General features: G+C 40.4%; 1 protein-coding gene across 2 annotated transcripts; it reads right to left on the reverse strand.

Annotated features, from left to right (window-relative positions):
• Positions 1–1,232: 1,232 nt before the first annotated feature.
• Positions 1,233–25,648, reverse strand: naa25 (N-alpha-acetyltransferase 25, NatB auxiliary subunit). 2 transcript variants are annotated; one of them, XM_036594817.1, is made up of 24 exons: positions 25,564–25,648; positions 17,217–17,302; positions 16,275–16,413; positions 15,494–15,612; positions 15,263–15,337; positions 15,025–15,132; positions 14,862–14,940; positions 14,611–14,722; positions 14,111–14,200; positions 13,649–13,821; positions 11,676–11,791; positions 10,675–10,882; positions 9,311–9,400; positions 9,033–9,213; positions 8,853–8,952; positions 8,616–8,767; positions 7,624–7,749; positions 7,217–7,460; positions 5,999–6,128; positions 5,821–5,886; positions 5,613–5,710; positions 5,212–5,322; positions 4,940–5,086; positions 1,233–2,739 (listed from the first exon to the last, which is right to left on the reverse strand). In XM_036594817.1, exons 1-24 carry the CDS (start codon positions 25,619–25,621, stop codon positions 2,617–2,619), a joined length of 2,931 nt encoding a protein of 976 aa, XP_036450710.1. In that variant the 5' UTR covers positions 25,622–25,648; the 3' UTR covers positions 1,233–2,616. The 2 variants fall into 2 exon arrangements, with proteins under 2 accessions (XP_036450710.1, XP_036450711.1); XM_036594818.1 differs by having other exon boundaries at positions 1,234–2,739; positions 11,676–11,788.
• Positions 25,649–26,269: the final 621 nt, after the last annotated feature.

Genomic DNA, 26,269 nt, shown 5'->3' on the forward strand with positions numbered 1-26,269 from the left:
GGAATACAAACTAGCAACAAATAACATGAAATAGCCCTTTAGCTTTAAAGCTAAAATAGTCCAATGAACCTTTTGTCCAAAAAGTGTTCCTCAGAAGCATAAAATCGTATACAATAAATACATAAATCGTTAGCACATTTGCCAACCAGCGCTATAGCATGGTACCATCTGCTGGACAAAATCTCGTCTGGGCCAAACTGTCCTGCATAAATCAACATTTTATTATCAAGACGACTCTATTCTACTAATCTATTAGTGTCACATTGCAACATACCTTCGTAAATCAGCGGAGCAGTGTTAACACCTTTTACATTGACGAAGTGTGTGCTAAATGACATTATACAATGTATATCTACAATTTATCTTCAATATACCCAAAAACAAGTTCTCCAGTTTTCTCCAAACTAGTTAGTTGAAAACTAGATTAATCTGCATGACCTAAACCAGAACGTCACCTCTACCACAACTGTGGCTTCTGCCACCAGTTCTGGAGGGTCCCTGCATGAAATAGCCCTTAAATTTTACAGGCCTATATTTAAACTAGTGCTAGAATATATACATTTAATGGAAAATCCAAAATGAAAGACCTGAACAATTACACTTAATACAGATTTGAATTATACCATTGCGATTAAAATTATTTATTACATTCTTAAACATAATGGCAAATCAACTGAACACAGTTCCTTTTTTTGGTACATTTTATTAAAAAACATCCTTTCACATTCCAGTGTTTTTATTTTATTTTCAATTTTCCTAACAAATGGGGGGAAAAGAGAGATGACAGATTGTCAACCACTTTGTGCATCTCAAAAGGAGCTCTCTTCAGTCCAGAAATGTTGTCACTACAATCCGGGGACAGTTTGGTCCAGAGAGCTCTGAGGGTCGAGCATCAGAACAACTGTTTGTTCACACAAGCAATTCTCTATCTCCTCTCATCAGATTAAAATAAAAGAAATAAAAAAAGATGGAAAAAAGAAACACAAAGATTTGACCCCTCTACCCAAACATAACTCCAAGCAGAGCAAAGCTGTAGACCGCAGCACACGTCTCCCCCATCTATAAATATGAAATTCCTACTTTTAAACCTAACACAATATGTAAACAGTTGCATCTGCTGTTGCACTCCCCTTATTACACATGAAAAAATTCCAAAGAACAAAAGTCTACTTAAGCTGCTTGTGTATTTTAGTTACGCCAATTTGTTTTCTTTCATTTTTGGTATATCTTGATTATTATTAAAATTAAAGAAAAAAAAAAATTTCTCACAATTTTTAGGGACCTCAGTGCAATTTACATTTTTATTCTCCAAAACAGTATAAACAGTAAACATAACTTGTCTTTAAAAAAGTGTTTGTCCCCCTTTTAACAACTGAAATTGATAACGCAATACAATAAGTTGGCCCCAGCAGAGTAGAACAGGGGCCTTTCCTTTGACCAAGCAAATGTAAATAATGTGTGAGCATCGAAATCAAAGCAAGACCACCATCTGAGTAAAACAAGGTGTCTCACATAACAGAGAATAGCCCCATACTTGCAGCGGTCAGTGCTACTTTGTGTAGACCGTTCCTTCAGTTGGCAAAACAAACCATAGGCAGGAAAGCTACATCTTGCAATACAGATGGCCCTTGTTGAAACAAGTATTCTGTAAGGTCCATTAAATCAGTGCCCTACATAAGCTCACTGTGTAGCAATGAAAAAACAAAGAACAACGCTAAAGTGGAAAACAACTGTTCTAATTTACTACAGCGACGTTCACTCCTTTCTCTTGCCCAAAGACCGTTGTTAATGCAGTTTGAAGCATATGCAAGTGGATACATCGCACAGACTCTTCCACCACACGCTACAACGCCATTACTCCTGATGAGGACTCAAAAACAAAGCGCTGCGCAGCTCCACGGCTGCTACGGAAGCAGCACCAAGCCACTTAATTGCACTGAACAGCTACATTAGCGTCTTGCGAAGTTCTCACCAAAGGACTTTTGGTGTACAAGGCTCGGCAAGTAAAAGCTGTGACGAGCAGCGCCGCACAAAAATGGGCGACATTCTGAAGTGTGGGAGCGGCGGCGTTGTTTAATTGGGAGCAACTCAGAGGGACAGTGGGGTAGAGGGGCATCTACAGCTAGGTAGTAAATAGTGAGACAACGACATTAGACAGTGACAAAAAGGACAAAGCAATTCACTTTAATTCTGGCAAGGAGTTCAGGTGGATATTCTCGGACCTTCACACTATGTACAATAATTTATAGAGTAGTTCTTCTAAAATTGCTTATTTGTTTGTCTATCTAGTTCACGAGGAATATGAGGAACATCTGTATTCACTTGATCGGTGGCTCAGAGCACCGTAGATGGTTGTGCTGAAGCAGCTGTGAGTTTTGTGCGTGCCAGTGTGTAAAAGGGGGGGGGGTGGTGATGCTAGATATGAAAAAGAGAGTAAAGGAAAGAGAAGAAAGAGAAGAAAGAGAAAAGAGAAAAAAGAGAAAAGAGAGAGAGAGAGAGAGAGAGAGAGAGAGAGAGAGAGAGAGAGAGAGAGAGAGAGAGAGAGAGAGATGTGTGATGGCGCAATGAACTGAGGACTGTGTGACTTGTTGGGTGTGCTGGTCTGAGGGTGATCGTTCAAATCTTCAGGGACTTTAATGTGTCGACTCTTTTCCTCAGCAGATCCCCAACCTCCTGCAGTGACCGCAGGTAGCTGCTCTGCACTTTGTCCATTACAGTCTTTGTGAAGGTTCCCTCCTCCTGGACAAACATATAAATGCCAAAATACCAATCATATTCACAAATGTACATCACACCATTTTTATCAGAAAATCATTTTTCTTGAAATGGCAGAACTCAAACTAGGCTGACAGAATTCAGAGTTTCGAGTTCAAGTTTCAAGTATATTTGTCATTTGCACAACATGTCAGGACATTTATGCATTGAAATGCTTGTGGTGAGGCTCAGGTAATCACTCTAAGTAAAAATAAAAATACAAGAAAAACTAACTGACATTAAATATACACACAGAATATAGAGACAATATACATTTTAAAGTGACTAAGTAACTCAGTGTTATTGTTATTTAAAGTGACTTTTAAAGCAGTGTTTGTAATGATCCATAATGAATTTACTTCCAATATCTTTTTTAATGAAACAAATGGAAGTGATGTGGCAAGTGAACTAGAAGGCTCTCATTCAGTGCTCTTGTTTGGAGCACGAGAAGCTGCTGCTACTCATCTGCGATGAAATGCTCAGTTACGGTGAAATAAGATCCAGTGGCACACACACATTTTTATATATATATATATATATATACACACATATATACACACACACACACACACACACACACACATATTAGGGGTGCGGGAAAAAAAACGATTCTAAGATGCATCCCAATGCGGACGTGAACGATTCTGAATCGATTCACAAACATCAAAAATCGTTTTTCTAAATATTTAATTTATAACGTAATGTTGACGGAACGCAAAAGGCGGAACTGGAAGTGGGTAAGTGCACATAACAAAAACACAATGGGATGAGCGAGAAATCCGACCAGCCCCCTCTGCATTAAAAGCCAGGTTAGATCAGGAGTCACAACCCAAATGATAAGAAGAGCCATTTTGTCCTTTCAACAAAAATCAAACCACCTTGGGAGCCGCAACATTTAATGTCCAGTATGTCTCATTATGTGATAAGGTTCTAGTATAGGCTAAACAATATAAACGAGAGCGCAGATTTACTTTGCTCTGCTTTAAGCTTTTGCTCAGCTATAGCCGCTTTCCTCCCATCTCCGCCAGAAAACTTTCTCCTCAGAAGTAGATCAGTTAAATGTCTCTCAACATTCAACTGTTTTACGAGGCTGAAGTTGCTTCTTATTCTTCAGCTTCTTGTTCCACCTTAAATTCTAACAGGCGCTGAATGTAAATGCGGCATCATTTAAGGTGGAACGGGAGAATTCGAAAGAGAAGCTGACTTCAGCTTCGCCACTTTTTAGTGTTTGACAGTCTCTCGTTGCAGATTTAACGTACCAGAAAACCAACTGCGCTGCTTAAAATTGCGAATAACGCATCGCTGCTAGGTGACCTGCAGTCTGCACACCAGTTCTCAGTTGTTGCGAAACGGGGCTTTCTCGCTGTTTCACACATCCTGTCTCAAAGATATTTTACCGACACAGTGATCCCCCCCGTCTCTACAACGAGACCAAAACCGAAGTTATAAAATCACTAAAGAAAACGGGTAGAATATCTGTAATGTGCTGCGTGGACATCCATTACCACTGGATCTTATTTCACCGTAACTGCGCATTTTATCGCAGATGAGTAGCAGCAGTTTCTAGTGCTCCAAACAAGAGCACTGAATGAGAGCCTTCTAGTTCACTTGCCACATCACTTACATTTGTTTTATTAAAAAAGATATTGGAAGTAAATTCATTATGGATCATTACAAATACTTTGCTTTAAAAGTACCAAGTCACTTTAAATAACAATAACACTGAGTTACTTAGTCACTTTCAAATGTATATTGTCTCTATATTCTGTGGATATTTTGTGTACATTTTGTGTAAATTTAATATATTTCAGTTGGTTTTTCTTGTATTTTTATACATATCTTATTTACTTTCTGTAGAGTGGTTACCTGTGCCTCACCACAAGCATTTCAATGCATAAATGTCCTGACATGTTGTGCAAATGACAAATAAACTTGAAACTTGAACTCGAAACTTGAGCTCACACAGTGAGAAAATATAAATGCAATATAGAAAAAAAAGATGCATCGAGATGCATCGATAATTGTTTTATAATCGCATCTGAAACCGAAGCTACTCAGTGTATCTAATTATATATCTGATTATTGAATACTGAACGCATGTTCGTCAGCAAATCATTTTATGCAATTGGCACAACTTGAACTAGGCAGAACTCAGATATGTAGGCAAGACAAACAGCTTACTGACCTCAGTCTGGGACAGTCCCTCCAGAGAAAGGGATTCCATCTTCAAGGCTGTGAGGTGGCTCTCCTGGCCCTTAATATGCTCCAGGGCCTGGCTGAGAAGACTTTGCAGGCTGCTCGTGAATTCCTGGAACCCAGAGAGCACCACTGGCTGCAGACGGACAAAGAGGAAGAGTAAGACACAAGTTCAAGCCATCTTTTCATCAAAATGGGATCCAATAATGAAACAGCTGGACAGAAAATGATAAAAGCTAAAGAGAATGAACATGAGCTTACTGTTACTGCACTAGCATCCTTTTTCTTTTTCTTCTTCTTTTGTAAGCTAGACTTAAGCGGTCGGAGCGTGCTGCCACAGTAATTGGACACCCAGAGGACAACACAAATTGTCTGGTACAAAACATTAACAGGCCTTGTTAACGATATTAAAAGGTGTGACTAATATTTACAATAGTACATTTATGAATGCTGTTATTTTAAAACTATGACAGGTTTAGATCAGGTTTAGTTTGGTGGGAGCAAAAATGCAGATCGTCTGGTTCTTTAGGTCCGGTTTGAAAACCACTAGTTTTGCTCCAACCCAACATGCAACACATGGGGATATAGCAAAACTGTGGTGCTCCCTGAGGACCAGCTTGACAACTGCTGGTTTAGAGAACATAGTGAGGAAAATTACTCACCTCTACAAAGAAGACTAAATTTTCTAATAGGGAAGGCTGGGCCTTACTTCGGCCGTCTTTCACTTCCAACAAGTCACCTTTACATTTATTCAGCATATCTAGTGTAGGAAGAAGGCAGGATTTCATTCAATACACCTTATGGATCATATATGTAAATACAACAATTTACTGATAGTTATTAGAAATAGACAAAAAAAACCCCACCCACCTTGAAGTTGTACTGTTAGCGATTTGAAAAGGTTTGAAATTTGGGCCTGAAGCTCTGCTGACTGATCTAAAACAAAGAAAAATCTGCATATTAGACAAATAAGACCGGCACTGGCACAGCTGCCCCAAAACAAACCATATGCTGCAATAAATGAGTTATTATAGTTGTAACGGCATACCCAGCCCAGCAGCCTCCAACTCCTGGAAGTGGATGGGGAGCTGCAGGGCGGAAAGCTGGCAGTGACAGCTGCCACTGGCCAGAGCCTGAGCCAGTCGTGTAGATGGGGGTCCCAAAATTGGGTACTGATGCTGCAGGAGGAATGCACACACATCTCCATATTGAGTTAAAATACTTTATTTCCTATTTAATCTATTTTTGATAACACATATTTAAAACGCAAATGTACCATTTTTCAAGACAGATGTCGTCCACCCACCTATATATGGAAAGTGGACCTGATAAAATAGACAGTGAGTGTAGATACAAGGAGGTGTGCTTAAAAGAGTCCGTTCGGTACACACACACACACACACACACACACACACACACACACCTCATTCATTAAATACCACTCCTTTTACACTCATGGTCCATTTTATACGGTATACTTACCATATAGGAGCACTTTGTAGTTCTACAATTACAGGCCGAAGTCCATCTGTTTCTCTGCATACCCTTTCCCCCCGTTCTTCAATGATCAGGATACCCAAAGGACCACCACAGAGCAGGTATCATTTGAGTGGTGGATCATTCTCAGCGCTGCAGCGACACTGTGTATTATGCTGGGATGAGTGGATCAGACACAACAGTGCTGCTGGAGTTTTTAAACACTTCATTGTCACTGCTGGATTGAAAACAGTCCACCAACCAAAAACATCAAGCCAACAGTGTCCTGTGACTAGTGCAGAAGGGGCTAGATGATGAACACAAACTGTTCAGCAATAGATGAAACCATCTCTGATTTTATATCTACAATGTAGACCAAGACCATATGTGTGTCTAATAGAGTGGCCAGTGAGGGGAGACAAGGTTTAAAAACTTCAGGAGTGCTGCTTTTTGATCCATTTATACTTGCGCAATACACATGCAACACGTCACCACCACGTCAGTGCTGAGACTGATCCACCACCCAAATACCAGCTCTGTGGTGGTCCTCTGTGGGGCCTGACCACTGAAGAACAGAGTGAAAGGCGGCTAACAAAGTATGCAGAGAAACAGATTACTACTAGAGTCTGTAATTGTAGAACTATAAAGTGCACCTATATGGTAAGCAGACACAACAAAACTTTTCAAGTCAGAACAAAGGAAAAACATATCCATACAATGACAATTATTAAGATAAATTGTAAAGTTTTATCAAATGGTTAGTATGACATGTTCCTCCACGACTGCTCACCTGCGAATGCCTTTCAGTAAACTGCACTGCCTGGCTGAGAGTGCTCTCCAGCTGGGAGATCAGAGGCTGGAGGGTCGAGGGTTTTGCCGCCACGCCATTCTCTGTGGTCTTCTCAGAGTTACGCACAGACGGCGGGTGACAGAGTCCAGAGAGACAGCCCACCAACCTCAGCGTTACAGAGCGAATCTTCAGCCACAAGGCCTCCTCTTCTACAGAGCGCTGTCGATGCTCCTCATTCAGTTGCCTGCAAAGAGAACGAAGATGTATACTACATATAAAGTACTCCATGTAGCCCCTGAAAAAAATCTAACCTTTTGTGCATTCAGTTTGAAACTGAATAAAGATGATGACAAGGGGTAATCAGTGATGGGTACTGCAGTAAGCAGGAAGAGATTTTTAGGCAGTACCGGTCTTTTGGGTTCCAGCTGACAAAGACGGTGAGATCACGGTTGTCCCTTATGTTGTCCCACGGGATGTCGTCTTCTTCAGGACAAAGAGACATAGACTTTACACTTTCCTCTAAGGTGGATGATCTGAACATACGAGACATAACGATCAGTTCTTGTATTTTTTCATGCTCTGCAACTAGTCAGTGGGTAGGAATAAGGATATTTAAGGACCTTCAGTGTGAAGTTTCAGTATCATAACTAGGAATGTCTTAATGTAGAGTCCTTTAGTAGTAAATATCAGTCTTTAGCACACACATACAAACACATTTTCTAAGCCACTTATCCTTCTGGGTAGTCTTTAGCAAACCAATTTTTTTTTTTATAGAAAAACAAATACAGTGTGCCACACTACCCATTTAAGTAAAGTAAAAAACAATCCAATTTAGGCAACATACTCTAGGCTGACACTTATAGAATAATGTGACATTCTAAACTGCTAAATTTAATTTTTTGCCTATTTTTTGAAATCATATTTTATGGTGTGTTTAATACTAGCTTATGATCAAGTAAGACTGATATGAAAAATTGGTTGGCAGTTACTTCTGTGCATACTTCTGGTGAGATGCTGCTCATGTATACATGTAGTTTAATAATGTTTAAATAAAAAGGTGACTCAAAGGCAGTTGAATCACTGGCACACAGTCGACTTGGTGTGTCAGGGTGCTAAAACAGTTCAGACATTCCACAAGGCATACATTTCAGTCACTTCTTAACTTCCAAATCTTTATGCTGCCAGTTGTGGAAAATATCTGTATGACAGAGCCTAAAAATCAAAGGCTCAGGAGTGGATTGGGCTTAATATAGCTAATCTCTGATCCATTAATATATGCCTGGATCGAATCAGGAAATCCATAATCATATCATAACGGCAAAATTTCTACTCAGACAAGAGCAAGCACGTTGAAATGCTAGAGAGATTCAAAGAGGTTTCTTGAGACCAAGAAACTCACATGTCTGCTTCCAGGTAGAGGTCCAGCAACATCCTCTCAGTGCGCACCTGGGCAAAGTGCAACGAGTTGTTCAGGCGATTCCTAAAGGCAATGAACTCAGGGATCTTCTCAAATGCACCGTACTTATATGCCTGAATGATATATTCTGAGGTCTGCAATTGGAGCAAGAGAGTCGCATTTCAGAAAACAAGAACTGACAGCAGGCTATAAACACTGTCTCAGGAAAACATGACTTACATCTTTCTGGTTTGAATGAAAAAACCTGAGAGAGAAGTTACAGGACTGGGAAGCAGCAGCAAATTGGCCCAAAGACTCTGCATAGCGAGTCAGTAAGTATCTGTAAATAGACATTGTCTATGAAACAACTGGCTGAAGCAATTTTAGTTGTTATCAGCAGTGAACAAGCAGGACACTTACCCTATGGTATCGTGCTGGACGTGTTTGGCGTCCAGGCTAGAGTAGAGGTCCACCACGGGCTCGAAGGCGCCCAAACGGCAGAAGAGGAGCAGGAGGAGCAACTTGAACTGGGCGTTGGAGGGGCTGTGCGTCAAGCCTTCCTCCAGCAGTCCTAAACATTGCCACAACATCTGCTCATTACCTGTTGACACAAGACAGAAAATCAGCAAAAACAAACCAATATTTTCTTCAGAATAGGATTTTTTAATCCAACAGAACAGTTAAAGAACAAAGCTTACCAGTCTGCATCCACAGGTCTATATAGACATGGGCAGCCATGAGGCAGTACATGTCCGAGAACTGCAGCTCTGTCTTTAGACAGTTCCTCCCTATGGATGGGGATAAAAAAGTTATTTAAGGGAAGTAATGCTCATCTGTCAACTGAAATCGTAAAAAGTTCACCCCTGTTTATCCTTAACAGCTCCCAGATAAAACTACCTTATATACAAACAACAAGAAACCAGAAAACAAGACTAAGTAACTTTAGTTTAGATGGACCATGAATGCACTCTGTGGGAAACCATTTGACCCATGACTTTCTGTCCCTAAATGGTACTGGACCCTCTTTACATGTAAATTTTCTAAGATACTGATTCATAAAATGCCCCACCTGATTTACTGTGACATTAAGAATGGTGTGGCGGTAACACGTTTGCTCATTCATAAACGAGGATTGCTGTGAAGTGAGGAGCTGCTGCACTTTTCCTTCATTTACATGCGGAGGTAGGGATTCATAGCATAACCCAATTTCTCAAAAAATAAAGTCTGAAACACTTCACCAATAATGTTCCCCCGTAAACCTTGGAACTGCCCTTGTGGTAATACATAAGCGCAAAAAGGTAAAGCTCTAAGGCAAAGTGACAGCAGGAATCACATCTGAGGCTAATGTGTTTGCGAAGCTCACCTGTGGAGTTTTACGTCTTTTGTCTGGCTGGTTGAGCTGTACATACACCAGACATACACTATGCCATTTTAGCAATTTTGTTCTTAGAAATCTTTGGTGACTCACAGTGTACGTTTGAATAGACCATCATGTATGGATTAAGCATGTGATTTATATATTCACACTATATGAAAACGCTCCGTCCATGCTATGTAAAACGCAGCCCCTACAGACACCTCTGTCTATGAGGAATTTCCAATAAAGCTGTTTCATTCAAAAAGACACGCTGCACACCGAGCACTTAGCAGAAACGCTGGGAAACTGATCCAGCAGCACTTCTAACACTGAGCACTCAAGCTCACTCAGGTGCGGATGCACACGATAGGACAATAGAGTCTTTCTATAGCCTATTTTATAAAGACAGCTTAAAAAAAAAAAAAAAAAGTTTATACCTCTCAGTTCTACTCAGTCCAACAGAGTAAAGTCTTGAGGAAGCAGTTGTGTATGTGTATTTAAAGACGGGCTGAAGTCACACAGCGTGTTCCTGGTGGAAATTAGCATGGGAACTACACTTGGTTTAGGTCACATGGTATCAGCTGGTATCAGAATGTTGGTGTCTGAATTTTTAGCAGTACAAGTATATGAGCACAGTATTGGAACGATACCTGATACCAGTATCGGTATCGATGCATCCCTAATCTCTCTTATGCAGAGGCTTACCGAATTGTAAACCATGGCGATAGTGGATCTTGAGTTCCCGGATGAGGGCCAGTTTGCCCTCAGTGTCCAGCGCATGCTGAAGTCCCAGGCAGCGGCCGAGCTGGGCCACACACAGGTGCCTCTGGAGTGCGCGAGTATCTCCTGGCAAGGCCACGTCATCCTCACCTGCTGCCCCAAGAGGCACTGCCTCTGTCAGCCTGTTAATGAACTGAGTTGCATACAGTGGAGTTAGAAAAGCAATTCCAGAGGGGCTCGTTTACTGCTTCGAGGAACCCAGCCAGCTCTAAGGGACCTTACAGAGTTGCAAATTTTATACCTGTTTATTGGTTATGTTTGACAGCTAAACTATAGTGTATAATAGCATATAGGAAACAAAGGTAATGTGAAGAGGCACTCCAGCCTAATACTAGCATTTAAAGTGTTATGTTATCTAGTATTCTGCAGCGCAGTACTGCACCCCTCAGCCTCATCAGTCTAGCAGCATTTACCTAGCATGCATAAGTACATCACACAACCCTTGGGAATGCCTATAGCACAAAACTAATCCTGACTGCAAGCCACTAATCTAGAGGCTAATAAATACATCTGTGATGAGAGCTTTCATAAGTGACAAGACAAACCTCAAATAGTCCTCAAAACATTTTTTTCTTTATTAAAAGGATAATTCAGTTGAAAAAATTAGCCATTAGCCAGCTAGCACAAAAAGGTGTCAAACAGCTCACCCCCAAGTGTCCAGCACAAGCACACTGTAGTCTTTCAAAATGTACTTCTACCTTTAAGATACATCGGAAGGGGGTTTTCCTAGCCTTTAAACCACAAAGTCTGACTTTGGAGAAGACTTTGCGTCACCAAAAAGGCAGGCAGTCATGCTTACAACAGATGGAGCAATGATTATGATATTCTTTTTGGCCTGAGTGCCCCTTTAAGAGTGATTTGCTACTAGAAAAAGCAACTGAAAATTCCATCTAGAATCAGTAGATTTCTCAGTAAAATGTGTTTACCTGGACACACTGGTCAGGCGTGAGGAGGTCCAGAAAGACTTTCAGATCCGTGATGCAACATGGCTTGTCTCCAAACTTTACAAAGTACTGGAACATCAGCTCAAGAGGCTCACCTACTGAGACCATTACATCAGAAGCTTATTACTCAATTTTAAACCTTTATAATCATATTTTCTTTAGCCAAAATATAATTATCTTTTATATTAATATTCAACAAAGTATGCTATTTTCGAACATTAAAATGCAAACCACTTGGTATACATTTTGCTTTCTATACACCGCTACAATGTGAACTATAATTCTGAATCATACCAAAATTAATCAAATTATGGTGATGTAGTGGCTCATCTGAGTCGATCTCTAAAGAACTGTAATCAAATCTGATCACCTACACTCTTATTACTACTACAACCCCAACCTCCAAAAAAGCGCTGGAACGCTGTGCAAAAAGCAAATAAAATCAGAATGTAATGATGTGCAAATCATTTAAACCCTATACTTAGTTGCAAACAGTACAGAGACAACACATCAAATGTTAAAAACGGAGAGGTTTTATTGTTGTTTTTTTTAATAAATGCCCATTTTGAATGTGATGCCAGCAACACAGTTAAAAAAAAGGCTGGGACAGGGCAACATAAGACTGGTAAAGTTGTGTAATGCTTAAAAAACAAACAAACAAACAAAAAAAAAAGCACCTGCTGGTACAGGTCAGTAACATGATTGGGTATAAGAGCATCCCAGAGAGGCTGGGTAATTCAGAAGTAAAGAAGAAGACTGAGTGGGCAAAACAGTCCAACAATTTAAGAATAATGTTTCTCAAATGTAAAATAGCAAAGAACTTGGGCATTTCATCATCTACAGTACAGAATATTATTAAAAGATTCACAGAATCTAGAGAAATCTCTGTGTGCAAGGGAAATGGTCGAAAGCCAATACTGCCTAGTCATGATCTTCGTGCATTCAGGTGGCACTGCATTAAAAACAGACTGGATTTTGTAGTGGAAATCACTGCATTTGTGAACACAGTTCGTAGCTGCACCCACAAATGCAAGTTAAAACTCTACTATGCAAAGAAGAAAACATACATAAACAGGATCCAGAAAAGCCGTCGCCTGTTCTGGGCCAGAGCTCATTTAAACAGCCTGAGGCGAAGTGGAGAAGTGTTCAAACGAATCAAAACTTGAATTTCTTTTTAGAAATCATGTTGGAAATCATGCTGCGTCCTTCGGGTTAAAGACCACCCGGGTTTGTTACCAGTGCATAGTTCAAAAGTGAGCACCCATGATGGTATGGAGGTGCACTAATGCACATGGCATGTGTGACTGTGAAGGCAACATTAATGCTGAAAGATATATAAAATGTTTTGGCAACATATGCTGCCATCCAGATGCCTTCTTCAGGCAAGGCTTTGGTTATTTCAGCGAGACATTGCCAAACCTCATTCTGCACATACTACAACAGCATGGCTGCATGCCTGCAGTCCGGATCTGTCACCCACTGAAAACATTTAGCGCATCATAAGACCAAACACAACAACAAGGAGCCCCTGAACTGTTGGGGTGCTGACATCCTATAAACCAGCAAGAACGGGGAAAACATTTCACTTGCAAAACTTCAACAATGGGTCTCCTCAGTTCCCAAACACTAACAGTGTGTAGTTAAAAGAAGAGGTGATGCGACACACTGGTAAACATGCCCCTGTGCCAACTTTTTTGGAATGTGTCGCTGGCATCAAATTCATGTTTTTCAAAAAACAATACAATTTCTTAGTTTCAACATTTGGTATGTTGGTTCTATACTATTCTCACTTAAATATAGAGTTTAAATAATTCACATATCATTGCATTCTATTTTTCTATTTTTATTTACTCTTTGCACAGCATCACAACTTTTTTGGAAACGGGGTTGTCCTACCACTACAGCAATTACGACAATTAGCCTCTGTTCAACCTGGGCCGCACTAATTCTTGTACCTAGCTGCTGTTCTTCAGAGCAACTCCTTTGCCGGAGGCGTTGTATGAGCTCTAGACGGGCCAGGTATGGGCCTCTCAGTGGCCTCGACTCCTTTGCCTCCTCCGCCGCTAGCCGCTCCTCTACAAAACTGATGGCCTGGGACACGGAACAGTGCACCTCCCCCTCTGTACAACTACAGCACAGGGAGGAGCAGTACAGAGCACAAAAGAGGACAATGAGACATTAGCTGTCAAGCACTCACCAACTGAACTGGTCTAACTATGACTATGAAGATCATGAAAATGCAAATTAATTTTGTCTATATTAAGTGTTTTTAATTGTCTAACAACTTGTATATACATCCCTAAGTCTGTGAGCTGTATAGTGTTAGTCAATGCAAAGCCTAATGTCACCAAATGATGCAATTAAAGACCAACAGTGTATGTATATTTGGATTGCACTACAACACTGAGGACACTCACTGGTCTCCTTCTTCTGGTGGTGTCCAGCTCTGGTCAATGAGGTGGAATAACGAATCGAAATACGATAAGTAGAACTGCCAGTCATCAGGGCTGGGGAGTTGCGAAGAATGGAAAAAAGGTCATTAGTCAAGACCCAATTTGAGCACTCCTATTTTAGCTGCTACCTTAGGTTGTTCCGTCAGTAAGGCCTTAAGTTGCCCAACCCAAATTCTAACCTCAATCATTACAAATGAACATTTATTTTGTTTTAGAACTACCACCTTTGCGTTTTACATTACAATCATCCTGTTTTAGTTTTAAATCATGACCAAAACCTTTGTGCAAGTGGCAAGAAGGACCACCCAAACCAATGGTGATAAACTACTAAAGAGCAAGGGGCAAAGGGGTAGTTTGTATGCCTTCAGAATGGAATACAAATTACTCCAAACCCACCCTGAGGCTCTTGGCAACCTCCTTTCCTATTCTGCTAAAGAAAGTGTGATGGTGGTGGGCAAGCTTACTTTTTGAGGAGCAGCTTGCAGGACAGGGCATTGCATTCAGGCCAGCGCTTCAGCTGGCGGTAAAGCAGCATGCACTTGTTTTCCCGGCTCTGCAGCTCGCTAGTGAGCTTCTCTGAAGACCACAGACACACACACATACACATAGATTGATTCTCGATTATAAAACCTGTCACAGTCAATATAGTGTCAACATATTTTGTCTTCTTTCAGTAGCTGGAAGGAACATAAGCTGTTTTGCTCTCCCTCCTTACCTCCGAGCTGCCCCCGCACCACTTCTAGTGCCTCTACGTATTTCCCCAGGCGCTCCAAGATCATGAAATACAGCTGTACCTGGAACGAACGATAATAAACCCATATTATTCCATCCCAGAGCTGAGAAAATGGTCACAAGCTTAGCTGAAGTAGAATTCTTACTTCCGCTTCAGCCTCAATCTTCTCCTCTTTGACCATCTTCTCCACCATGCGCTCAGCAAGGGGCAAGAACATGGTGTGAGAGAGCTTCTCATCCTGTGCTGAGATGGCCTAAACACATTCAACATTAGAACATCTGAGAACTTTTTGTATTTGATCCACTGCCGCCATCTTCTGCTCATGCAAGGCATGCGGAATTTATGGTTAGGTATCAGTATTTTAAAAACTTAAGTGTACCTACCTGCATCACTAAGCTCATAACAGACCAGAAGTAATATGGGTTTTTGGGAACAATCTTATAAAGGGCCATTCCAGCCTGTTTTAGACAGAAATAGAAAAATACATGAGACAAATGAGAGACCAAGTGAGACCTTGTTGTTTTTGTTTTCTAAACACAAATCTGCCAGCAGTCCATGAGCCAGGTGGATGTAAATTAATAAGTACATCTATAGGCAAGAGGAGACGGCATTACCTGTTGCATTTTCTTGTACTCCCCAACACGTGCATAAGCCATGAAGAGATGAGAGTGGTACTCTTCACTTGTAGGAACCTTCCGAACTGCTGCTTCATAGAGTTTCGTCACCAGCTCCGCTACAGAGTAAAAGCACAGATCTTTGAGCCACACCACAGCTAATCCAACTTGTTTGTTTAAAAGGGTAAGTTGATTTCTGATACGTTTGCCTATAATAGGCCTATACTGTATGATATTTTTTATTCCTATACGGTCAACTGAAATACTGACAGGCTGTGATATGCTTTAGAGCACATGTTGTGCAGTTAATATCTTGAACAGTTTAAGATATTCCTGATGAGTATAATGATGAATCAATACAGTCACATGCAGTCACATGGACTACCGTGTTTAGTGTAGCATAGTAGGAAAACGGCTGCTCTCCACTTGGCAGACTAGGGCCTGCTTCCCCACCTGGGCATGCAAACCACACTACACCAATAAGAGTCTTTGGGCAAGACTGTTAACGCTATATTTGTAACATGATAAAACTGTAGAACACTCTAGATAGGTTCATCCACCAAATGCTGTAAATATAAATGCAAAACTTTTAGCCAAAGCAATAAAACAAAAATAATAAATAAAACAAGCCATTCTTTAACAACATGTCATTAACTATGACAAAGTGTTTGTTAATATAACAGAAGCAATGCTGCGACTGTAATATGCAATATAATGGCAATATGATTATTTTTGTTTTGTGTAACCCTAAGATGCACTGGACACTGCTATAGCCACTCACGCCGGTGCATCTCTCTGTAAAGAATGGTGAGTGCCTGGAGGGAGTTGTCATCAGTGGGCTCCAAGCTGGCTACCTCTTGGGCCAGAGTGAAGGCTTCATCCTGCTTGCCTGTTCGTTGCAGACCAATGGCCTTTAGGACCTAAAGGATCAGAGAAAGAAGTTGATTACGTATAGCACCCTATAGGCACTGTATTGCTATCAGCCTGAAGAGTACTGACAAGATCAATAAAATCATTTGTTCGCTGTGGCTGTAATAATAGCAAAGGACAAAAGTGGACTAATGTTTCAACACTGATTGCAGCAATAAATACCTTTGATTAATCATACACCACTCAGCAACTTCACTGTAGATACAAGTAGATGTACTTAATAAAGTGGTCTATGTAAACACTCAATCATAGATTCATTATATGGACGGATTAAATCAAAGATTAAAATTTTTCTTTAACGTCAGAGCAACTTTCACGGCCAGCTAACCAGACAATATTGCAGCGGGAAAGCAATTATTAAATTTTGCACAAAGTTTGATTCAGGGCACTCAAATCTACTTTTGGGTTTTAAGAAACAGGCCATAGCCTGAGTGGCTGAAAACTCCCTGACTGACTTACCAAGGGAGGCAATGTATTCTGCAACTTACATGAAAAAAGGGCACGTTCAGGAACAAAAAGCCATGGGTCAAGGGTTTTTTGACTTTTTTTTTTTCAAGATTTTGACAGTGTCCTGCAAAGGATGTATCTGCAGTATGGATAAACTAGGCTTGCCTTATCTTGCTGAACACAAAACCTCTCAACACAATCTAATTTGACTGAAGTGACAATAAAATAAGGCTGGTATGATAGCATATTATCTGGCTTGGAACTTATAGCTACTAGGACAATGTATACTTTTGCAGTCCGAGTTGCAACCTAGTGTCTTGGACTGAATTCTTAGAAAGCCACCCACCTTAGCACAGTGAAGATCCCTGTGCTTCTTGAGCAGCTTGTCAGCTTGCTGGATTGCCATCTTGTTATTGCCATTATCAAGATAATCTAGGAGAGGAGAAAATAATTGTAACTGTGCAACAGACCATGATAAGCTGCTTTCAATTATTATAAAAACTACACAATCATTCAAAACAAGTTCAACAGCATCAGAGATATTTTCATACACCTAATCAGCATTCTGTAATGCTCTCTTTTTATCATCGGCTTTGTCTAGACAGTTTAGATTAATCTCATTAAGGACGCGGTAATCAGTTGATGAGCTGAATCTGTATGAAAGCACTAGTCTGCACAATGATGTGGTTTAGCCCGGCAGTCAAATTTGACCCCCTCCCTCGCACACTTCATCTCACACATATCTAATGACTCTAAACAGCCAAAATCTTTTAGACAGAATTCAAAAGTATTTACTAACAACAAATTACAGTTTGTCTGATATTTTGTTTGTCTGGTATGACTATATTGAGTGATATAAACAATTCATTGCAGATAATATGCCAATTGCCATCAGTCTTGATACTAGCACTTCAACACTGTGTCTGAATCAGCAAAAGAGAATACAGTTATCATAAAACAATTTTTGTGGGACTATTTCATGCTTGACACAACCAGTAGTAAAAATGCTCACTGCAAAATCTGTTATGTCAGTATTTTGAGAAGAGGCATGACCAGTAAGGATTTCAATACGTCAAAGACAATTAAGCCTTCAAAAGATAAGCCATATCAAAGAGAGCAGAGACTTTTGGTACCTCTGAAACCATTCACATGTGAATTTTAACTGACCAGTACATGGCATTCATTCAAGTTTAGTGTATTTGATTTGTGACACAGAACACTGCTTTTACAAAAATAAAATAATTAAAAAGCGGAATGTTACAGGTATCAGGATTTATAGGCATGTATCAAGTAGTTACGTTAACAGAGTTAGGATGAGGACTCCTTATCAGCAGACATTTATGTACAGGTATCTGTATCGAAAAGGAAAAAGTGGTGTTGGTGCATCCTTATTAATTATGTGACTACAATGTTGAACTGGCTCAACTGAATTTAAAAATAAAAATCATCATCATCATCATCATGGGTAGCAAACAAATGAACTAACAAAAAATAAGAGTCAACAGAAACCCAAACTGCAAGTAATTATGGGTTACACCCTCCAGTGTTTCATTATTTATATTATATATTAATGTTTTATAATAATAATAATAATAATAATAATAATATTGTTTTTATTATTACTACCACTATTATATCATTTAAGATCGCAAATTGTTTATTTAAATTTAAGAAGTACGACAACTGAGAACTGTCGTATATTTAACTAGAACCTCTGAAACATAAAATTAAAAAACAAAATATACATTTTTTTAATTCTATTGGCCAGTAATGTCATTTATCAGAATCTGTAGCCCCTTAAAGTCAGTATCAGCTACAAAACATCTACATTATGCATTATTCATATTGGTCCCTTGTAATTACAAAAAATCAAATTTAACAGACACGGATTTTGCTCTACCTGATCTCTGATAAAAAAAAAAAATAATTATGAATTTATAAAAGATCTCCAGCATTGGTAAATGCAATAAAGTATTACAAACCATAATCAAACAACAATTTCAAACAAAAGTATCTTCACATTACCACCTCACCAAACTACTCCAATGCAGACAGTCAAACACACAACTGCATAGAAAGGAAGGGATGTTTACAGAGAATATTGAAAAATTCAGCAGCAGCAAAACCAAGTAGACAACTAATGCAGCTAGGAGACAAACAATGCCAGAATACCACAGAGACTACCTGTACCTAAAGGGTGATATAATGTGAGCCAACACAAGAGACTGCCACAAATGAAAATTTACTCCAGCCCAAGACCTCTTGCTATGATGTTTTCTGTGTAACAGCACTCTTGTTTTGTTTGTTTGACAGCAGGACCCCATCCACCAGCCCCAACCCCGAAAGGCTTAAGCTGAAAGAATGTATGAGACTATTCTTCATGACAGCTGGCTGCCAAAATTAACTAGACAAGACAGTGGACAAACACAATTTACTCTTTCTTTGACTCTCAAAAGAGCCAAGGAAAGGACAGCATTTTGGCTCTCTGTGTTGCCTTGTAACACAGAAAAAGTATATCTAAGGGTTTTCACACTTGGGCCATTTTAGTGCCTGAAGTGGACTCTTTTGCATAGGAGAACACGCCAAACGAACTCAGAACCCTCTAAACGGCCCAGAATACGAACCAAACTGAGACCACCTCTCGAGGTGCCACATTCTTCAGCACTTCAGTAGGTAAAAACACACCATGATCTGCAAAAGCGACAGCAGCACTGACATTAAATAAGATGTGAGAGCCCACGTGAATTTACATATTAAAGGCTCATGCTGGTCATGCAATGCAATTTTAAGCTGCTTTCACACTGAACGCTGAATGAATGAAAATTCACAGCTGACACAGAGTTTTGCAGGGTGGAGATCAGTAATCAGCACAGCCCAAAACGGAATGCGCCGCTGCAGACCTGCAGGGTCATTTTTCCAATTTTGCGTGATACACTTCGGTCAATCGATTCAGTGTGGCCAATAGGAGAGCAGCAGTCATGTTTGGTGGTTCCTCTCGCCACCCAAAAGGTCAGTTTTATCAGAGAACGCTGCCCACTTTGCAAGCACTGTGCACATCATGAGTGGTGTGAAAGGGGTCTGAGTTCTAAAGGAGTTGTGGTCTGAACAAGAAGTGGTCTGAGATCTCAAAGGACCAGAAAGGAAGTCCTCTCTATAGTTCACTTACATTGTGAACACAAAAACAAATGAGGTCATTTGCTGTTGGTTCCCTTTCAGGTTCACTTTAACAGAACTCAGTTTAGTTCTTTTAAAACGAACTACATGTGAAAACACTTACATATGTGTAGACTATTTTAATCAATAAGAGATGAATATATTAAATCAAAATCACTAAACAGAGATGCTCTGGTACTAGTGTCCATTACTTGCTTAGTATTTCTATTAGTACCTGCAATAGAGATTCATTCATCTTCTCAGAAGACTTGTAATTCATCATAATATTAAAGTTGAGAAAGTCAATCATGGACAAGAACAATACAAAGCACGACAAGTTCATCTGGAAAGCCTGAGCAAATATCCAATGATTACAATCAAACAGCCATTTTCAGATGTAAAACAGTACTGGTAAATTCCTTAATAAGACTGTTGCTAATGTTGAGATACTAACTGGTCCTGGTAATTGTTAGCCACACTGGTCCACTAGACTTGCACAGTAGTGGGCCAAACTGTTTACCCAGGTTTCATACAGGACTACAGCGTTTTTATGACAGAGCCTGTTTATGCAAATGTTATAAGAACCGAAATTCTGTATACTGGACTAAAGCTAGCAGTCTGTGTCAGTTTCTATAAAACTACTATAAATGCATAAAGCTACACACTTAGCCATATACATTAATTTCCTTTATACGTCTACAAGTCTAAATTAGATTCTGAATTACAGCCAGCCGCCTGTCTCTGCCCACAAGTCTCTCTGAAACAACTAACCAGCTGTTATTCTCGTTTGATACTACACTAAGTTAAGCTACTGGTTCCTCATATCTCATTGTAGCTGCATTTCTGCGATTTATGCCCAGCATTCCTGGAGCCTAACGCTGTTCCTGATTTATGCCCCTCATGCCTTGGCCTTAAACACCACCACGAAGCTATAACTGACCCATGCCATGGGTGTGTATTACAACCAGGGGTTAATTTGGGATTTAGTGGGTGAGGGAGCCCTACTTCTTTTATAGGTGCCAATAGCACTGATAACATGAAAATGTGCTTTAATCAACATTTTGATATTTATATCTGTATCTAGGCTGCTAGGAGCAAGTGCGCCCTTTGAGTGCATTGAGCAAAAGCCAGTTGGCAAAACAGTAAACATCATTACTGCACAAGTAGACCATTATGCTTATGATACATACACGCTGAATGTAACAACCTCAGCGACAGTCCTGCAATTCAGAATTCTGCTTCTCATCAGAGAACCTGGTGTGTTTTGTTGCGGACTGTGTCCAAGCAAAACCAACTACTCTGACAGGCAAAGGCATCTGACTGACAATCAAGCTGATCAAACATAGACTGCTGTTTTAGGGCAACATGTAAGGGTAGAAGGTTTCCAAAATGGGACTACAGAAGAAAAAAAGAGGGGCGAAAACAAAACATATCCATGTGCCAATAACTGGTAAATGCATCGGCAAAAGAGCTACTAAACACTTCTAAGCTGTGATGTGATGCTGTGAATGTCAAGCTTGTTTTCAGTCTAGTGATTCTGTGTGGGGAGCCAATCAGAATGGAAGTGACAAAACCCCAATAGTCAAGTAAAACTAGTTCAGTATATATCAAACACTCCGTGTACGAGCGGGCAGAGAGTCTGAGGCTACATCTGCACAGACAATTTTACTTCAACACCAACTACAACACGTAACTATACAGCAAGAAAAAAAACAGCAACAACCTGGGTCAGTTAAGGTTTGAGGCTTAACTAATAACTAATTTATGTACCAGAGTGAACGACTGAAAATGCACCGCTTCACAAGATCATATAACCATGCAGCACCAAAAAAACAAATGATCATTGAGTTAGAAGGCGGGTGGCTAAAGCTGTAGCTGTCATGGGGTTTTCACAACAGACATTTAGGAATTTATCACAACAGATTGGAGGTTTCTTTAAGATAGCCTTAGAAATAAATTACACTTAAAATATATTACTGAACCCTGTTGTTCACAAAATTTCCCAGTTTAACCCCTGCTGACAACTTATGGAGCACTAACTTGCTTATCTCTTCTGGACTGTGAGACTCAGAGACTACTAGACTTTGGGTGCATCTGCCACAGTCCAGTGCAACTTCCATGTTACCAAAACAGCCAAACAAAAGAAATGGCCAAACCAAATTAAATTTGGAGTCAAAGAATCAATTCTTCGTCATCAGGGCTAACTAGTGTGATACAACCTGCTGCCTCGCATCAAGCTATCTCTTAGATGATGATTCATGAATAGTCCAGTAAGTCATCACTCATCTTGTATCTCATCACCCAAGTAAAGTGACAGCTACAGCCATTTCCATTCTTGAAGCCAGACATGCACCTTCTTGCTCTCGAAGGAAACAAAAACTGTTCTAAATAACTGAGCACATGTGGGCGAATCTGCTCCTGTGCCCAAACAGAATTCGGAATTAGATATGTCGGTCTGTTTTAGTCTGTGACCCTCACTGAAGCTTGTATAACTGGCTTTTATATCAAAAAGAAGCCAGAAGACAGCTGTGGCTTACAGTGAAAATGCAAAGTGCAGTATTCATACAATACTGCTAAGCACAACAGGCACAGAAAAATTAATCTGAATCACCTACTGCTCCCACTGCACAGAACTGGCCTGGATTCTTAGTCACATTCCTCTAAGACCATGTCCTGAAGCATGATTCAGGTGGAGAAAATGTTATCTGTACAGGCATCTGTAACTGATTTTCATTTATTCGCAGTTCGATTTTATTTGCATTTGCATATCTGCATAGTTAAATAATCAGCTGTCGAACATGTGTGTTCACAAAGCAAGCAACATACAGGCCTCTAGAGCCCCGTGGGCTTGCGTCAGAAACCTGCTGACGGTATGTTCCCCTGCTGTAGGTATCCTCTTTCAAAGCCCCCCTCCACTACAGGACTGGCTACACTGGGAATGGTTGCTCCTCCTACTTTAAGTCCTCAATAAGACAGAGTCCAGACAGGTTTTCTGTGCTTCAGGACACAAAATATACTTCGGCTAGATATGCAAGTCTCAGCATTTCACAACTGTCCTGTGATTCTTAAGGAAGCGAATAAATGAATCATGAAATTTTTGATTTTAACACAATGTGATTCAACTATACAATTCAGAATTACTTTCAAAAATACATATTTTTGCACAAATTAAAAAACCCACAAACATGCAACAACAAAGCACTGATGCATTTCTACACGTCTAACTTCTACACTCCTCCTTTGCCAACACAACTGCAAGGTACGGGGTGCAATACACCAATACACCATTCACCAAAACCATTACTGATTTGCTGGGCTCTCTCTAATTGCAATCTCTATTGAACTTTAGCCAAGTCTACCAGGTTTGAGAATTAGTCTGTCAAGCTAACTATAGCCCAGACCTTAATGGTGCAGCCGCAGTCCTGCACAACTGTGCAGGCACGTGAGGGCTGCGAGGCCATAGGGTGTTCCATTTCTCATTTTGGAGTCCGAAGGGGTGCTCAGGAGCGCCCTCCACAAAATTCCACGAGATGCAGGTGAAGACCAATGAGAGCACAGAGCTGTCTGACCAACAAGGCAGAGAGGAAGATATTCAGATGGGAGTTAAAATGCAATTGTTTCTTACTTTAACTTTTCTTTAAGTTGCAGTCTGCCTGTAATGCAAAGTAGCTAATAAAAAAGAAAGAGCAGTGCACAACTGTAGCATATCGCACAAGTCTGTCTCAAATGCAGGGTTCTAAACCAAGCACTCTCGCTGAACAAATCTGTCACAATCATAAGCATTTAAGCCAAGCATCTCTGAGTCCTCTTGCCCTATAGATCACTGTGTTGACATCACCAAAGTGTGGACTTTGAGAGGAACCACAAAGCTTAGGGCATCTGTTGGGACTGGGCTTCTGTTTCAAGACAATGCATGCTTACTTCTGTGTCTTGTCACACATACCAGTTCAGGTAGTCCTTCGTCCATTATGTATGCGGGTCACTTTCAAACCAATAATTACCATACTAGACTGCCTGCTTGCTTGCTTAAAACAGCATACACTCTTCCCAGACCTCACTGTCTTCTGGTTTCCACCTAAGGGTGTGTCGCTCCCAAACCTCTGAGCAGCAGCCATCCAAACCTCTCCCTGCACTCTCTCTAAATCTGAAGATGTTAATATTGCATCCCCAACATATTTAGTCAGGTTATCCTCTGCACAACTGCACAGGATTCTCCTCAGGTGGGTTCTCAATACTCCTGACCTTGGTTTGTTATCTGGGTAACTAAGGTGCTCCACATTTACTACAAAAATCAATGTTAATGAAATTCAATGCTAGTTGCAAAAAACTACAGTCAATACATGAAGCATGTTGTGTGCTCATACAATTCACCAGAGGCTTACGAATGGCACCTCATAACTATTGTGGTTTAGAAAGTCTTCCACATCCAAGCTCATGAGGAACAGAGAAGAGACGCTAAAGAAAGCTTGCTTGACCTTTGCATATACTAGACAGATTCAAAAGCAATCACAAAGAGTTCAGTCAATACAACACGTACAATAAAAGATCAAAAGTCCATATTTAGATAAACAGACACTTTGGATATAAGAAGGGAATCATTCATAAAGCCTGTGTCTTCTACGGTCAAACCGCTAGGTGGTAAATGGATTCCACTAACACACCTGATTTTTCTAACGACGTTTAGTTTAACATGCAATGGAATAGAGAGCCGGTTTTGACACCTTGCCGAAAGACCGCTGTCAGCTGTCACTAGCTGGCAAGCTCTGATATCCAGAGTACGACAAGCATTAAAGAAGTCACAGTACAGTAAGGCCAATTTAGCTAGCTAACTACGCGAAAACCAGACTGAGGAAACGACATCAATATTTACCAACTATTTTGGATACGACCGCTTAAACTATTACGTTAGCGTGTAAAAGCTTACTGCTATCTCCTATGAAATTATGAAGAGGAGCCAAGGCAGATTTCCCTGACAGGAGCCAGTACTTTCACTACAACTTCGCTGCAGTTCCACCACCGTTTATATTATCAAATGGCTCATATTACGAAATTAAACCAAACAACCAAGCAGAATTAACGCTAAGGACATACAGATGAAGTTAACCGCAAAAATGCAGTTTTCTGTCGGAGCTGCAAGAAAGCTAACGTTAGCCAGCATGCTAACTTGACACTTAGCAGTCAAGTAATTAGCTAGTGGGCTACAGATGTATCTGGCAAGTTTAGAGACAAGTCTGGTACTTAAACATATGAGCATAACCCGAAACCAGGTGTATTTGCAGTATCAGCAGTCAGACGTTCGGTTCGCTTGGCAAATAAGCGAGTGAGGCATTATGAGAGAGCGGCCGCTCGAGTGCGCCGTGACTCGCGAGCTCGGGCTAACCGAGTCCGGGGCCGGAGCTCGCATAGACCGCGGGCCTCACCGGCGGCAAAGCACCCTCTTACCCTCACTCGGACTCGTGTCGTTTCCCACCGTTCTAAACACACAAGACAAAATGCACACTAAGGAGGACGCGCTGCTCAGACAGCGGCCAGTTCGGTACCGTAAATGGGTCTCAGTCTTCTGTCGTTAGGGTCTTGCACATGGCCCCTCGCCGCCATGTTGGAGGTTACCGGGATTAATAGCGGAGCATGCGCAGAAAGGAGAGAGCGGAGCCGTGCGTTTCTGCCCATACAATATTTCTAACAGTAGTCATACTGCAACACATAGTAATTCATTTCTGTGTGGTAAGTCACATATAACGTATAGTATTATACAGTTACATTTTATTTTGCTTCAAACATGATGCATAGTCTTTCTGCCTAATATTACCACCGTTTTTCACCTTTTAATTGTAATTAAATTAATTAAATTAAGTTAAGATGTAAAAAAAATCATTTCGCGTGGTTTGATGAGTAATGCGCCACTATTGTTCGCAGTGGTGGTGATGGGAACCAGACGTTTGAAGCGTTCAATACCTCTAAAACCTGCCGCACAGAAAGTTATTATATTAAATGATTATGAGTGCGTTTCCTGATGCCTGAGACATTGTTTTAGGCTAGTTTTGAGATAAGGTTTTGGCCTTAAACGTATATTTCTAATGATGCCTTCAAGTCCACCTCGGAAGTTCCTATTTACGACTTCGGAGGTCCTAAGTATGACTTGATTTGTGTTCAAGTGGTGTCGGTTGGAAATAATGTTTTTTGTTTACTTTTATTTTTCTGTTATTAAAGAGAGTCCGTGTAAACACATTCTATCTGTATTTCTAT

Source organism: Colossoma macropomum, unplaced genomic scaffold (genome assembly GCF_904425465.1).
Source record: "Colossoma macropomum unplaced genomic scaffold, Colossoma_macropomum, whole genome shotgun sequence".
Classification (NCBI taxonomy): domain Eukaryota; kingdom Metazoa; phylum Chordata; class Actinopteri; order Characiformes; family Serrasalmidae; genus Colossoma; species Colossoma macropomum.